At 43.4% G+C, this 16,671-nt stretch overlaps 1 protein-coding gene across 8 annotated transcripts in view; it reads left to right on the top strand.

The window, feature by feature from the left end:
* Positions 1–16,671, top strand: part of PHACTR1 (phosphatase and actin regulator 1) — a 281,124-nt gene that overhangs the window by 247,210 nt on the left and 17,243 nt on the right. For all 8 annotated transcript variants that reach the window (XM_033934653.1, XM_033934652.1, XM_033934647.1 and 5 more), the window contains 2 exons: positions 5,003–5,064; positions 16,337–16,477. In XM_033934653.1, the coding sequence (XP_033790544.1) occupies positions 5,003–5,064; positions 16,337–16,477 (203 nt within the window). The remainder of the gene's footprint in view (positions 1–5,002; positions 5,065–16,336; positions 16,478–16,671) is intronic.

The raw sequence follows: 16,671 nt of genomic DNA, 5'->3' as shown, positions 1-16,671 counted from the left end.
TCAGTGCAGGGCTGTTCCCGGTGACTGGCATTGAATATCCAGGTTTCTAGGGCAGCTAAAACATTAGTTGGCTATGCAGTATTCAGCACTAACCGGCTAACTTATTAGCAGCCAGGGATAGACCAGCTATTTAAGTGGTCTGTCTTAGGTGCTAAACGTAACTGGCCAGGGTGTAAATATTTATGGCTAGCCAGGTAAGTCGCTGAATATTAGCAGTTAGCCAACCGAATGCTATTTAAACGGCCAGGAGCCGTTCCCGGCCAGTTAAATAGTGCTGAATATTGGGTGGTTAGAATTTAATTTTGTGCTACAAAAGGCATTTATGTTGTGTTTGTATGTGGGTGTATGCAGAGCTGCCGAGAGAAAATCCGGGCCCCGGTACAAAGAAGGTGTATAGGACCTTATACAAAATTCTACACACATGTATATGTGTATATTATTATTTATTTCTAACACATTTTGGTTTTTGTGATGTTTCTTGGGCTTCATTGGGCCTCCTTGAGCTTCATAGGCCCTGGAGCGATGTACTGGCTGCACCCACCTCTCCTTGGGCCTGGGCGTGTGTATGTGAAACAGATGACATTACCCACATCTCTCGTCTTGTATCAAACCTTATATAACCATGGGAAAACATTGTTAAAGCTAATAACAGAATTCTATAATACAGTAATTGTATGCATAAGTTATGTTATCTTTAAATTTCTAAACATCTTACGCATCAGCATGTACATCACAAGGAACAAACACTGGCTGAAAAACCACTCGCGCACCCCCCCAAATATACCTCCCACCCGCACCCCATCCCCACACCACTCCCATAGCCGACAACACAATACAACACCACATCGGACTTTGAATGGCAGGTTCAAAACTCTACTTCTTGCAACAGGAGTTAAAGTATGCCAGAAACACTCCCAAAAGTTTTGGAATCAGATACCTCCCGACAAATTAAAGTTTGTAATGTCCATTCTCTGCATTTGCAACAGTTGCAATGTTGGCAGATCAGCAGAGAACCACAGCAGCAGTACTGAGGGGGGGGGGGGAGTTTTGCAATCAAAATAGCACGTAACACAAAGCCTACAAAACCTGTAGGACTCATCTTGGGCCACTCCAGCTGGTCAAACAAAATAAGTTATAGTATAACAACGCTTACGCGTGTGACTAGTGCCACTAATTGACAATTATGCATAGAAGTGCTAACCACTGTTCTATAACATGAGCAGTTCATGGGCATATCTCAGAGATAAGCATGTATCTTATAGAATACTTTGTGGTTGATATTCAAAGTGATTTATAACTGGCCAGAAATGGCTCCTGGCCGATTAAATCACCCGTTTGTCTCTATCCGCTCATTTTCAGCGACGCTTAACCGGTTAAGGCCGCTGAAAATAACCAGTTAGCACCATACTGCAAAGTAGCTATTCTGGGGACATAGGCGGTACTTGGCTGGTTACGTGCCAGTATTCAATACTTAAGCAGCCAAGGTAACTGCATCAATAAGACCGTATAAAAGTCCGTCCTATGTGGTAACCCACACTTAACTAGCTATGTTTTAGCTAGCTTCAAAAACCTGGAAATCTAATGCCAATGCCCGGACATGGATCAACATTGAATTTCCAAGCATAATGCCACCAGTGGCCAGCAAAACACTGAGTGTCGCGGGCTAAATATTGACCCCTATAACTTATATGCACTTCAGGGCACAATTAAGCACCGGCAATTACCATTGACTTGGCCTAACTGCTGATGCCTGACTTTAGAAGAACCAATGCCCACTTATCCTAGTATTCTATAATGGCATTTTGATGCCAAGATACCATTATAGAATTGACTCTAAGAGCATGGCATTGGGGCATCTAAATCTTGGTGCCAGTTTATAGAGTTGCCACCAGTATCTTGTTTGCACTGTGACCTGAGCAGCCAAAGCATATACAATCTACATGCCAAAATATTTATCTACTAAAGGATATAAACATAGAAATATGATGGCAGATAAAGGCCAATGACCCTTCTAGTCTGCCCATCCACAGTAACCATTATCTCTTTCTCTCTCACATACAGTATAATCACACCTAAGTCTTGCTCTTCTGTCGTGCACATAAGTTCTTCAGCCCCTAAACTATACTTTGGGTTTTTGCAGCCCAAATGCATGGCCTTGCATTTCTTAGCATTAAATTGTAGCTGCCAAATTTCATACCATTCTTCAAGCTTTGCTAGGTCTTTCTTCATGTTATTCACACCATCTGAGGTGTCTACTCTATTGCAGATTTTGGTATCATCCGCAAAGAGGCAAATCTTACCTGATAGACCTTCAGCAATATCACTTATAAAAATGTTAAAAAGAACAGGCCCAAGAACCTTGAGGCACACCACTGGTAACATCCCTTTCCTCAAAGCGATCTCCATTAACCACTTACCAGTTCCTGACCCAGCCCATCACTTTGGTGCCCATCCCAAGAGCACTCATTTTATTTACTAAATGTCTGTCTAAGGCTTTGCTAAAATCTAAATACACCACATCTAGTGCACTCCCTCTACCCAATTCTCTGGTCACCCAGTAAATGAAATTGATCAGATCTGTCTGACAAGACCTACCTCTGGTGAATCCATATTGCCTCTGGTCCTATAATCCACAGGATTCCAGAAACGTCACCATTCTCTGTTTTAGAAGTGTTTCCATTAATTTGCTTACCACAGAAGTCAGACTTACTGGCCTGTAATTCCCTATTTCTTCCTTACTTCCACTTTTGTGAAGAGGGACCACATCTGCCCTTCTCCAGTCCTCCAGTACCACTCCCGACTCTAGAGAAGCATTGAAAAGTCAGTCAGCAGAGCCACCAGAACTTCCCTAAATTCCTTCAGTTCTCTCGGATGTGCACCATTTGGCCCCATCACTTTATTTACCTTTAATTTAGCTAGCTCCTTTTGAACACAACCCTCTGAAAATCGATCAGGGTCTACCACTTCATCATCCCTATTCGCATTTGGGTTCTGCGGTCTTATTCCCAGATCTTCAGCTGTGAACACAGAACAGAAATATTTGTTAAGCAATTCAGCCTTTTTTATAGGTTTCTACATGTTCCTCCCCTTTACTTTTGAGTCTCACAATGCCATTTCTGTACTTCTTCCATCACTGATATATCTAAAAAATGTTTTTTCTCCCCGTTTTACTATGTCAGCTATTTTTTTCTTCCATTTGTATCTTTACTTTCCTGACTTCTCAACCAGCCTCTCTTAACTTTTCCAGATATTTTTTGCCTGTCTTCCTTTTTCTGTGACCTTTTGTAGTTTATGAAAGCTAACCTCATATTCCTTACCTTCTCAGTTCCTACTTTTGAGAACCAAAATGGCCTTCTTTTCCTCTTATTTTTACTTACTTGCCTCACAAAAAGATTTGTCACCCTTACAATAACTCCTTTCAATTTTGCCCATTACATTTCTACTCCTTCCAGACATTTTCATCCAGATAACAATTCCTTGATGTACTCCCCAATTCCAAACATCTCTATACCAGTCTTAATATTAAACCATACCATGCAGTGATCACTAGATGCCAGATGATCACCCACTGTAACATCAGAAACACTTTCCCCGTTTGTAAGTACTAAGTCCAGTATGACCCCCAACCCATTACCAACTACTAGAGCAGTTCTCCTTGTAGAGAATCCAGGATCTTCCTACTTGTAGAAGACCCTGCAATAGGGATACCCCAGTCAACATCTAGCATGTTAAAATCACCTATTTGTAAAACTTCCCCTTTTTTAGATATATTCTGAATGTCTACTATTAAATCTCTGTCCACTTCTTCTGTCTGTGAAGGAAGCCTGTATATCACACCAATGTAAATATATTTGCCATTCCCTCTTTCCAAATTGATCCACAGTGCCTCTTCCTTACCCTGTAGATCCTGCAATGGTGTGGCTTTAATATGATCTTTAACATATAATGGAGGGGCCTTAAGCGCCTGGGCCAGTCAGGGCCTTAGGTCCCTCCCTGGTGCATCCCATGATGCACCAGGAAGGGGAAGGCCTGCCATTCAGTGGAGACGGGCCTGCTGTCCGGACGGAGTAATCATCCCTCCGACCAGCCAACTAAAAATGTATTTGTGAGGTCCGGGGGGGTTTGGAGTGCCGGGGGATGTCTCGGGGAGGGGAGTTCCAGCAGGAGGGACTGGGCATCCCTCCTGCTGGTGGATGTCTTGGAGGGGTGGCGGCAGGAGGAATTGAACACTCCACCTGCTGTGGACATTTGAGGGGGAGGGGCAGGTTCTCTGTCACGGTCGCTAAACTGATTGCAGTAGGGAGATTCCCTTGCTGAGATTAGCTCAGCAGCAACCCAGTTCTCTAACTGGCGCCTGTGACATGGACGCCGATTAGAGAATCGTGGTGTTAGGCGGGTTTAGGCATTTGTCTGTGAGGACAGAATCGATTCTATATAGGACGTCCTATACAGAATCCGACCCTGAGTTTGGTGCCCAACGCTATTCTATATAGAATGCTCATCTTGAAGCACCAAATTTTATCTGTGCCCAATTTTCATGCCATTTATAGAATCTAGCCCTCTCTATCTGTGAGAAGAGACCCTTCTTATGTTAGAAATATTCACAGTAGATGTAAAAAAAAAAAATAGAATAACCTACATGTAAGTCAGGAATGGGCTTCAGACTTGATGTAGTTCTATTTCAAAGAAACATGGAAACTTTTGCGCAGATTGTTCACCAGTTTGGCTTTTCCACAAACAATTCAGATTGTATTTAATGGAGACTGGAAAAAGAAAAGATAACTGTTCAGACTGGAAGCAACCCACATCCGTACCCTGGAATAAAGGGCCCAGTTTACTAAGACCCTGCCTAACACTGTCTCTCTGGGCAAGAACTCCAGTAAATCAGGCTCAGACCGCCTGCACTTGCTTGTTCCCCTTCTACAATGAACAGTGCCCTTGGGGGTCTCACAGCTAGCTCAGGGTGGACCCTGGTTTTTGACTGATTATGTCTCGTTTCTAGCTCGGAATGAGCAAGAGGAACAAGAGGAGAAACGGGAGATAAAAAGAAGATTAACACGCAAGGTAAGAGAGACCTACTTTCCCATTCAGAGAGCTGGAATTTCCTGTGGCTGAATGGCTGCTTTTCTCTTCCATTGCATCCTTTTACTGAAGCCGTGTTACTCATTTTTGTTTTGCTAAAACTGTATTTTCCTTAAGACATTCATGTGTTCTCACCCCCCACCCCCCTCCCTCCACACACACATACACAAACACACAGGTTTTTTTTAGTGTTTCTTTGGAATCTTTTTCTATTCAAAAGATATTTTCTCCTTCTATATAGGGTTGCTTAAATTTACAATTTTTCCTACCCCGATGTGATTTGTTTATTTTTATTTTTTTCGTTTTAAAGACTGTTTCTTGATTTTATAAAAAGAAAGCTGATACAAAGTGCAAGAATTTTTGCATAAACAGTTAGCACAACCAGAAAAGCACTAATGTACTACATATGAAATGAAAGAACCTCTCAAAAACCCCCCCCCCAACCCACCATGGATGTGTATGAAGCAACAAAGGATCCCAAATCTGGCAGGGTTTCAGAAAATGATAACAGCATGGGGGGGAGAGTGTGGTGCAGTGGTTAAAGCTACAGCCTCAGCACCCTGAGGTTGTGGGTTCAAACCTGTGCTGCTCCTTATGACCTTGGGCAAGTCACTTAATCCCCCCATTGCTCCAGGTACATTAGATATATTGTGAGCCCATCAGGACAGACAGGGAAAAATGCTCAAGTACCTGAATAAATTCATGTAAACTGTTCTGAGCTCCCTTGGAAGAACAATATAGAAAATTGAATAAATAAATAAAATAAATATAGCATTTAAAGAAACTTGACATAAGTATCTAATGGACCCCAAATATCTTTGAACTTTCGAGAATCACCAGATTTTTCTGCTAATCATAGCTCAAAACGATAATACATACGCAGTGTTTCCCACCAGAATGAAAAGTTTAATTGATCCCAATGCTTCCAATTCTTTGTTATCATTTGCAAAGCAACTCCAATAATAATAAGAAGGAGTCTATCTTTATGATCTTTAAGCGGGTTCTTGGACAGAAGCGATGTACCAAACAGTACTATTCCATAAGATAATGGTATTGAAATCTCTAGAATGAAAAAACTGCTCAGTGACTTCTCCTGCCAACTAGAGACAATGTACGTGGGATGGGGAGAACAGATGGACCTCTCTGAGCAGCAGCGGCTCTTCTCCCATTCCGCAATTCTTCTTTCTAACACCAGCTAGCTTAGGGCTAGATTCACTAACCTCCTTTCCGTGTCTGATCCGTGCCCAATTGCATGCAGGCCGACGAATTCACTAAAGTCCTGCATGAAAATGTGGATGATCAATGTGCTGAGTTGCCTATGCCTTAATTTTGCCCTCTCTGTGGGGCAGAACCTATCCATTCCCTAAACTGGCACTTATTGCCATCCTGTGACAGCCCACCTTAAAACTTTCTGCTGATGATACATGAGACCCTGCAAGGGCAGTGTCTCTTCTTCTGTTCAGTATATTTGTGAGTGATATTTTTAAAGGATTAGAAGGAAAAGTGTGTCTCTTTGCAGCTGACGCAAAGATTTGCAACAGAGTAGATACGCTGGAGGGAAGAGAAAATGTGAGAAGAGATCTGCGAAGGTTGAAAGAATGGTCTAATGTCTGGCAGTTAAAATTTAATGTAAAGAAGTGCAGAGTGATGCCCTTGGGGAGCAAAAATCCAAAGAAGCTGTATATGCTTGGGGGGTGAGAAGCTGATATGCACAGACAGAGAGGGGCCTTGGTATGATAATAGCTGAGGATCTCAAGGCTGCAAAACAAGGTGACAAAATGGTGGCCGTAACCAGAAGGATGCTGAGCTGCATAGAGAGAGGAATTGACAGCAGTGTTGATATCCCTGTACAAGTCATTGGTGAGGCTCCACGTGGAATACTGTGTTCAGTTCTGGAGGCCATATCTTGCTAAGGATGTAAGAAGACTTGAAGTAATCCAGAGGAAGGCAATGAAAATGATATCAGGATTACGCCGAGAGATGTGTGAGAAGAGAATTGAATACCTGGAGCAAAGAATGGATAGAGAAAATATGATACTGGCATTTAAATATTTGAAGAGTATTAATCTGCAAACAAATCTATTCTACAGATGGAGAAGCAGTAAAACTAGAGGACATATGAGACTTAGGAGTAATATCAGGAAATACTTCATGGAGAGGGTGGTGGAAGCCCTTACATAGAAACATAGAAACATAGAAATTGACGGCAGAAAAGGGCTACAGCCCATCGAGTCTGCCCATACCAATGACCCACCCCCTGACTCCTACTCTCCCAGAGATCCCACATGAATATCCCATTTTCTCTTGAAATCTAACACGCTGCTGGCCTCAATCACCCTCTGAGGCAGCTCGTTCCAATGATCTACCACCCTTTCAGTGAAGAAGTACTTCCTCGCATCACCCTGAAATTTCCCTCCCCTGATTTTCAGCGAGTGACCTCTGGTTACTGAGGGCCCTATAAGACTGAAGATATCATCTTTCACCTCTATACGCCCAGTAATATACTTAAAGGTCTCAATCATGTCCCCTCTCTCTCTTCGCTCCTCCAGTGAGTACATCCGCAGTTTTTTTAACCTTTCTTCATACGTGAGTTCCCTGAGCCCCAAAACCATCCTGGTAGCCATTCGCTGAACCGACTCAATTCTCAACACATCTTTTCGGTAGTGTGGTCTCCAGAATTGAACACAATACTCGAGATGAGGTCTCACCATGGATCTGTACAGCGGCATTATGACTTCAGGTTTTCTGCTGACAAAACCCCTACGGATACAGCCCATCATTTGTCTTGCCTTGGACGATGCTTTCTCTACTTGATTGGCAGCCTTCATATCGTCGCTAATGATCACTCCTAAATCACGTTCCACCGTGGTCCTGGACAAGGTTTCACCATTTAGTGTGTAAGTTCTGTGTGGATTTTTTTTGCCTAGGTGCATTACCTTACATTTTTTAGCATTGAAGCCCAGCTGCCAAGTTGATGACCACTGTTCAAGCTGTCTTAGGTCCTGCGTCATAAAGTCAGGCACACTGCTTTTGCCAACTATGTTGCATAGTTTGGCATCGTCGGCAAACAGTGATACTTTTCCTCTAAGTCCTTGGGTCAAATCTCCTATGAATAAATTGAATAGAATCGGCCCTAAGACGGAGCCCTGAGGTACTCCACTCATCACTGCTGACGTTTTGGAGGGGGTACCATTTACCATCACCCTTTGAAGCCTACCATCTAGCCAATCCCTTACCCATGTTGTGAATGTATCCCCTAATCCCATCGATTTTAGTTTGTTCAACAGCCTGCGGTGTGGAACGCTATCAAAAGCTTTGCTGAAGTCCAAGTATATCACGTCAAGGGACTCACCGGCATCCAGATGACTGGTCACCCAATCAAAGAAGTCAATCAGATTAGATTGGCAGGACCTTCCCCTGGTGAATCCGTGTTGCTGTGGATCACGTAGATTTTCTTCATCTAGAATTTTGTCAAGTTCCTGTTTGATTAGTGTTTCCATGAGTTTGTAGAGGTGATGGAGGCAAAAACAGTGTCAGAGTTCTAAAATGCGTGGAATAAATACAAAGTAGGGTTACCATATGGCTCCAGAAAAATGAGGATGGATTGAGACATCCGGGTTTTACTTTCACTAAAAACAATGGAGGTAAGGAAGACAGATTGAGAATCTGGGTTTCACTTCTATTGAAAGCAATGAAAGTAAAACCCGGATGTCTCAATCCATCCTCCTTTTTCTGGAGCCATATGGTAACCATAACACAAAGGATTGCTAAATAGAAAGAGGATAGTATCAACACAAAACTTGACAGATTAAAAACTACAACTTCAATTATGACGCACAGGAGTGATACTTAAATGGAAGCCCCCGTAGCAGGGAAGTGAAGATGATACCAGATGGACTTCTACGGTCTGTCTCCAGTATATGACAAGATGGATCAAGAGGGGCTGGTGTTAGCTTTGACAGTGACTCTAGCAGTGGGCCAGTGTAGCCGATGCCAGACAGACTTCTTCAGTCTCTGTTCTATATGTGGCAACAAGGATCAGAAGCAATTATGTGTATTTTATACCACATTCAAATTGTCTGAGTACAGGTCTTACCTATCTCGAGGGAGGAGGGGAAGACATCTTATACTGGAACTTAGCAACCAAAATGAATAATTACTGGTTTGTTGCTTCAATATTGCCTTGAGAACGAGTGTGACTTTTGGGCAGACTGGAAAGACCACACAGGTCTCTTTATCTGCTGTCATTTGCTATGTTATGTTATACGCTGCTGTTAACAAGCATGTTTCTGCCACTCTAGATAATGTGCAGTTGTTTCTCTGCATGGGTTTCCAGTGACCAGTGTACAAGCATAGTTTGCACGTAGTACAGGCCCCCGCTGAAACAGACAGCAGCCTGGGAGCCAGCTGTAGCCAATCAGAAGTGCAGCATGAGGGAGGTGAGCGTGTCGGCACAACATTTTTGATGAGCTCCTTCAATTAGTAGACCATAATTAGAAGCTATGATTACTAGTCATGGTAATATTTTTGAGCACGGGTCATTTCTTCATAAAATGTTATAAGACAATTTCAAAATCTAACTTAAGGGCTCTTTATACAAAGCCACAGTAGAAGTTTCTACTGCAGGCCGGCAAGGAAACTGTTCTGATGCTTACAGGAATTCTATGAGCGTGAGAGCATTTACCTCACCGGCCCGTGGTAGAAACCTGTACCGTGGCTTTGCAAAAACCAGCTTAAGTAAAAACGTAGGGACTGATATCAATCCCGCAGTGGCCAGTGGTTTTGAAAACACTGGCAGTCATGGGGGTAACCCCACCACCACCATATATACAGCACTGGTATCTGGATACTGACTGGCAATGTTATTTAGAAATCAGTTGACCAGTGGTGATGTTCAGTTAGTGGCAATATTCAGACTGCTAGCAGCTTTTTCACTGGCCAAATTTTATCTAATCTAATCTAATCTAATCCTTAGGTTTGTACACCACATCATTATCTGGTAAACTATCCAGTCAACAGTCTGAATATCGCTGCAAACCATTAACCTCTGGCTCCATCCACGGACTGCTCTGCCACTGTCCAGATAGTGCTGAGTAGGAATGACATGGGGACAAATTTTTCCCCATTCCCGCGGGAACTCATTTTCCCATCCTGTCCCATCCCGGAGAGTCTTTTCCTGTTCCTGCCCCATTTCTGTAAGCTCCGTCCTCATCTGTATAAGCCTCAAACACTTTAAAATCATAAGTGTTCGAGGCTTGTGCAGAGCTTACAGTAATGGGGCAGGGCCAGAGACAAAACTAGCGGGGATGGGATGGGGAAATTGAGTTCTCACTGGGGATGGGGACAAATTTGTCCCCGTGTCATTCTCTAGTGCTGAGGTGTTCAGCAGAAATATTCAGCTTTAGTACTGTAAAGGGGCAATTGTATAAACGGTACTAAAATTTAGATGCCAGAAAATCGGGCACTAAGGGGCTGCTTCTGTAAGCAGCACCTACCGCGTGTAAATCACCAACAGGTGCCGCTTCCAGAATCACAGCTTGATGGGACCCTAGGTGCCAAAAATGTAGTCCAGGGTATCACAGACCTACATTTCTGGTACCTAGGGTCCCTTCTGAATCGCACCCAGCGGCGCATAGCGATGCCGAAGTCCGGCGCCACCTTAACCAAACCCTCTCCGCTTCGGTGTCATTATGCACCACTAGCCACCAGGGGCCCAGGCGCCAATCCTGGAGGCCACGTAACAGCGCTTTTTTTTTTTTGTAATTATTTTAATTGGTTTTAAATGACACAGTCAATAACTGCGTCATTTAGCACCAATTAAAACAATTAAGTTAGGTGGTGGTAGGATGCCTACCACCACCTAACATTTTGCGTCCCAAAGGGAATCCAGGCCTAAGCTAGTATTCTATAATAGCAGAGTTGCATGCCAAATCCGTTATAGAATACTGGCGTAAGCCTGCCATTGTGCATCAAAGTTCCTGGAGGAAAAGTCCATAGTACAACCACATCTACGGCTGGCATAAATAGTGATAGCGGATAGCGTAGCTGGTTTTAAGAAAGGTTTGGACAAGTTCCTGGAGGAAAAGTCCATAGTACAACCACATCTACGGCTGGCATAAATAGTGATAGCGGATAGCGTAGCTGGTTTTAAGAAAGGTTTGGACAAGTTCCTGGAGGAAAAGTCCATAGTACAACCACATCTACGGCTGGCATAAATAGTGATAGCGGATAGCGTAGCTGGTTTTAAGAAAGGTTTGGACAAGTTCCTGGAGGAAAAGTCCATAGTACAACCACATCTACGGCTGGCATAAATAGTGATAGCGGATAGCGTAGCTGGTTTTAAGAAAGGTTTGGACAAGTTCCTGGAGGAAAAGTCCATAGTACAACCACATCTACGGCTGGCATAAATAGTGATAGCGGATAGCGTAGCTGGTTTTAAGAAAGGTTTGGACAAGTTCCTGGAGGAAAAGTCCATAGTACAACCACATCTACGGCTGGCATAAATAGTGATAGCGGATAGCGTAGCTGGTTTTAAGAAAGGTTTGGACAAGTTCCTGGAGGAAAAGTCCATAGTACAACCACATCTACGGCTGGCATAAATAGTGATAGCGGATAGCGTAGCTGGTTTTAAGAAAGGTTTGGACAAGTTCCTGGAGGAAAAGTCCATAGTACAACCACATCTACGGCTGGCATAAATAGTGATAGCGGATAGCGTAGCTGGTTTTAAGAAAGGTTTGGACAAGTTCCTGGAGGAAAAGTCCATAGTACAACCACATCTACGGCTGGCATAAATAGTGATAGCGGATAGCGTAGCTGGTTTTAAGAAAGGTTTGGACAAGTTCCTGGAGGAAAAGTCCATAGTACAACCACATCTACGGCTGGCATAAATAGTGATAGCGGATAGCGTAGCTGGTTTTAAGAAAGGTTTGGACAAATTCCTGGAGGAAAAGTCCATAGTCTGTTTTTGAGAAAGACCTGGGGGAAGCCACTGCTTGCCCTGTATCGGTAGCATGAAATGTTGCTACTCTTTGGGTTTTGGCCAGGTACTAGGGACCTGGATTGGCCACCGTGAGAACGGGCTACTGGGCTTCATGGACCATTGGTCTGACCCAGTAAGGCTATTCTTATGATGCCTAAATGTAGCAGTTGTGCAAACAAAAGCAAGTATTTTATAGTGCATACTTGAGGTTAGTCAGAATGCCCCTGATGTGCCCATTCCCTCCCACAGTAATATAATAACATAGCAAATGACAGCAGATAACGAACTGAACAGTCCGTTCAGTCTGCCCAACAGGTTGCACTAATTCTCATTGCATGATTAAATTGTCTTTCTTTGGCATTTCTGAGATATAGACCTTAGAAGTCTGCCCGGCATTGTCCTTTTGTTTCAATTACTGGAGTTGCCCACTCCATCCTATCCAAGAGAAACCAAAGAAAAACCATAGAGAGACGAAATGGACTCTTAAAAATATTAAAAAGTCAACATAGCAATACACATAAAAACCTTAAGGACTAGTCCGCTGGGAGAATTGGATCCAACATGGTCCATGTTTTGACAAGAGAGTCTTTCTCGGGCGTCCCTGCTAGTCCTAGGGTGGAAGATACATGGAAAAGCTAAACAATCCAAAAATGCGAATGCATAGAAGTTCCGCATGAGATGCGCTGCAAAAACAGGTCAATCAAACCATGCTATCCAAACCATCTTGTCATTAGCAGGATGGAGGCTGTAAAGTCTGCCTAGCAGTGTCCTCACAGTTCAAATTACTGGAGTTTCCATCAAAGCCTTCTCCAGCCCATCCTAAACTGAATTGTCGAATACAGGACACGAGGAGGGGCATTTTCGATAGTGCGTCTAAGTCCGACTGTGGATGTATCCCGCAAAACATCCAAATATCGGGGGCAGGGACACATCCATTTTCAAAACCACTAGACACCCAATTTTTTTTTTTCAAAAATGACCTATTCGGACATCTTGGCCTTTAGGATGTCTAACTTTTATGGCCATTTTTGAATACAAAAACGTCCATGTTCAAATCATCCTAATCCAGACCATTTGGACATGGGAGGAGCCAGCATAGTAATGGATTGGTCACCTTAGAAGGCACTGCTGTGAACTTCATATAAATGGTGTCAGATGTATATCTCACCATAACCCCCTTATAATTTATAGTGAACCCCCCCAAAAAAAAAAAAAAATTAAAAAAAAACAATCCTACTATACCCACCTGTCTACCACCCCAATATCCCTTATGGCTACAGGTAGCACATATATAGCAGTATAGTAAGGTTTGGGTGGGTTTTGATGGGCTCATACTTAATACCATAGATGTTGTGGATGCAGTTCCTTATGGGCCTGGGTCCTCTTCTATATAGTTCACTAGCCCACCTACCAGGTAACTTTATACACCTGATGCTCTACAAGGCTTCCCCATACCAGATGCTGCTGTTCTAGAGCCAGGTATGTATCTTTTTGTTCTCATTTTTATATGGTAAAAGAGAGTCAGTGAGCACTGGGGGAGTGCGGGGGTGTCTTACCTTGATTCATGAAGTGGTCATCTGGTAAGTTTGGGCACCTTTGTGGCACTTAGATACTTCTTAAACAGGTCTAGCTCCGAACGTCTAAGTTCCATCCAGGACATCTTGCAAAACGTTCGATTATAACTGCAAGACGTCCAAGTCTAATCCTCCCTTGTGCACGCCCAAACCCTGCCCATAACACGCCTCCACCATGCCCATCTCGAGCTCTGGATGCACAGAGGCTGGGACACCTCACTAAGCATCCAGAAAGGCGATTTTGATTATAGGCACATGGACGTCCTGGCGATTAGGACGTCCAAGTGCCGATTTAGGGCGCTTTTTGGACGTTTATATTTTTTGATTATGAGCCCCATAATGTCTGCCCTTTACCGGCCTTAGTTCTTCACAGCCAGAGTTGTTAGCTACGCACCATTCGACACATCAAACATACATGCAACCATTTAAATTTTGTTTTTTTTATACCACTCATTTTCTAATTAGAGATCCTCTGTGTTCATCCCATGCCTTTTTGAATTCCATCACCGTTTTCATCTCTGCCACCTCCCTCAGAAAGGCATTCCAAGCATCAATCACCCTGTCCATGAAAAATAATTTTCTGACGTTACTTCTCAGTCTACTACTCCACAACCTCAATTCATGTCCTCTGCTTTATTTATTTATTTGGATTTATTTCCTGTCCTTCCGGAAGAGCTCAGAACAGGTTACAAGTTTACATGCATAATAAAGCATAACAGAGTATACATAATAAAGAATAACAGGGTATAGTAATGTAGAGCATGATAGTATATTTTAGGTCATAACATGATAGGACAATAGATAGGGGAGCATGGCAATGCTTAATAGGCTATGACAGGACAAGACCTCATGCAGCATGGGGATGTGATGTTATGAATTTGGTATGACATTGCAGTAACTAATAAAGCTTGTTAGTACATTATAGTGCCTGACAGTACAAAGCGGGGTAAGGCAGTACATAGCAGAGCATGGCTGGAATATGGCAGTGCATGCAATGGCTACCATTTTCCCTTCTCCAGAAAAGATTTGTTTCTATATTACTGTCTCTCAAGTATTTAAATGTCTTTATCATAGAAACATGATGGCAGATAAAGGCCAAATGGCCATCCACAGCATCTACTATCTCCTCCTCTCCGTAAGAGATCCCACATGCCTGCTTCACACTTTCTTGAACTCAAACACAGTATTTGTCTCTACCACCTCTACCGGGAGATTATTCCATTCATCTACCACCCTTTCAGTAAAAGCATATTTCCTCAGATAACTCCTGAGCCTATCACCTCTTGACTTCATCCTGTGCCTTCTCATTCCGGAGCTTCCTTTCAAATGAACGAGATTTGCCTCAAGCGCATTTATGCTACGTGGGTATTTCAACGTCTCTATCATATCTCCCCACTCCTGCCTTTACTCTAAAGTATACATATTGAGATCTTTAAATCTGTCCTCATACGCCTTATGATGAAAACCACTGACCATTTTAGTAGCCTTCCTCTGGATCGACTCCATCCTGTTTATATCTTTATGGAGGTGTGGCCTCCAGAATTGTATAGAATATTCTACAAATGAGATCTCACTAGAATCTTATACAGGGGCATCGATACCTCTTTTTCCTACTGGCCATACCTCTCCCAATGTACCCTAGCATTCTTCTAGCTTTCACCATCACCTTTTCAACCTATTTGGCCATCTTAAGATCATCACATGCTATCACTCCCAAGTCCCGCTCCTCCGCCTAAAACCTCCTGAACCCCCTCCCCCCCCCCCCCGCACTAGCGAAAATCATCAGGAGGGATGCCCATTCCCTCCTGCTTGCCAGTCCCACCCTCTCCTATGAGAAAAAAATGGCAGGAGGGTTACCCACTCCCTCCTGCCATGCCGACCACTCCCCTGCAGCAGTGAAATGGTAGGAGTGGTGCCCACTCCCTATTGCCATGGTGACCCCACCTCCTCACGTGAGGAAAAAAATGGCAGAAGGGATGTCCACTCTTTCCTGTCACCAGATGCTCCCCCAACCCCCCCCCCCCCTCCATACCTTTTTTCGAAGATGGAAGCAGGAGGGAAGCATGGTGACTCTATCTTCAAGGCCCACCATTCCAAAATGGCAAGCCTTCCCTCCTCATTGCATCATTGGCTCAGACATCTAAGGCCTTTTCCAATCAGGGCCTCAGGCATCTACCTCTGTATCCCATGTGATGCATGGGGAGGGGCCTAAGGCCCTGATTGGCTCAGATGCCTAAGGCCCCTCCCCATGAGGGAGGTTTAGTGATGATCGCTGGCTTTAGTGCATTTGGGCCTCAGTCTGTCTGTCTGTGTCAGAGAAGACAGTACCTTTCATGAAAATATGCCAGCAGAGTCCAAACTTGAGGGAAGGTGGAACACGGCCTGGCATCTTCCCTGATCAAAATGGTTGTGCCCTGAAATGACAGCTTTTCTTTTATTGACTGTTTTTGCATCTCTGTTGAGATCATTTTGTTTTATTAGGATCAAAATTGAAGTGCACTAGAAAATGTATGCATGAGCATCATTTTTACTTCCTTCTTTGTATTATAGATACTATTATGGTGGCATTTATACTTTTTTTCCTAATAAATGTGAATGCAAACTTGCCAACCTAAAGACTCTCTCTGCCTCTTGAGGTATATTTTGGTGCCACACTTACAGTGTAGGAAAATAAATATGCTGTCCCTGTTCCTCCCACCAGCTAAGCCAGAGGCCTACTGTGGAAGAGCTCCGTGAAAAGAAGATCCTTATACGCTTCAGTGACTATGTGGAGGTGGCAGACGCTCAAGATTATGACAGGCGGGCAGACAAACCTTGGACACGACTCACAGCTGCCGACAAGGTGCGTAACCTAATCATTGCCTTTGTATTCTACATAGTTCTGTGAGAAGTTCTTTAGAGTGGCTGATTTTGCCCACACTCCATGCCAGCACTTTCCACATGATACAAAAGCAGTCTATAAGGATTTTCACAAGCAATGTCCAGATAGCAGTAGCTATTCCCCTAATAAGCACTTTTGACTATTGGTCTTGAATT

Source organism: Geotrypetes seraphini, chromosome 2 (assembly GCF_902459505.1).
Source record: "Geotrypetes seraphini chromosome 2, aGeoSer1.1, whole genome shotgun sequence".
NCBI lineage: Eukaryota > Metazoa > Chordata > Amphibia > Gymnophiona > Dermophiidae > Geotrypetes > Geotrypetes seraphini.
Note: the sequence above shows the minus strand (reverse complement) of the source record. Positions and strands in the feature narration are given on the sequence as shown.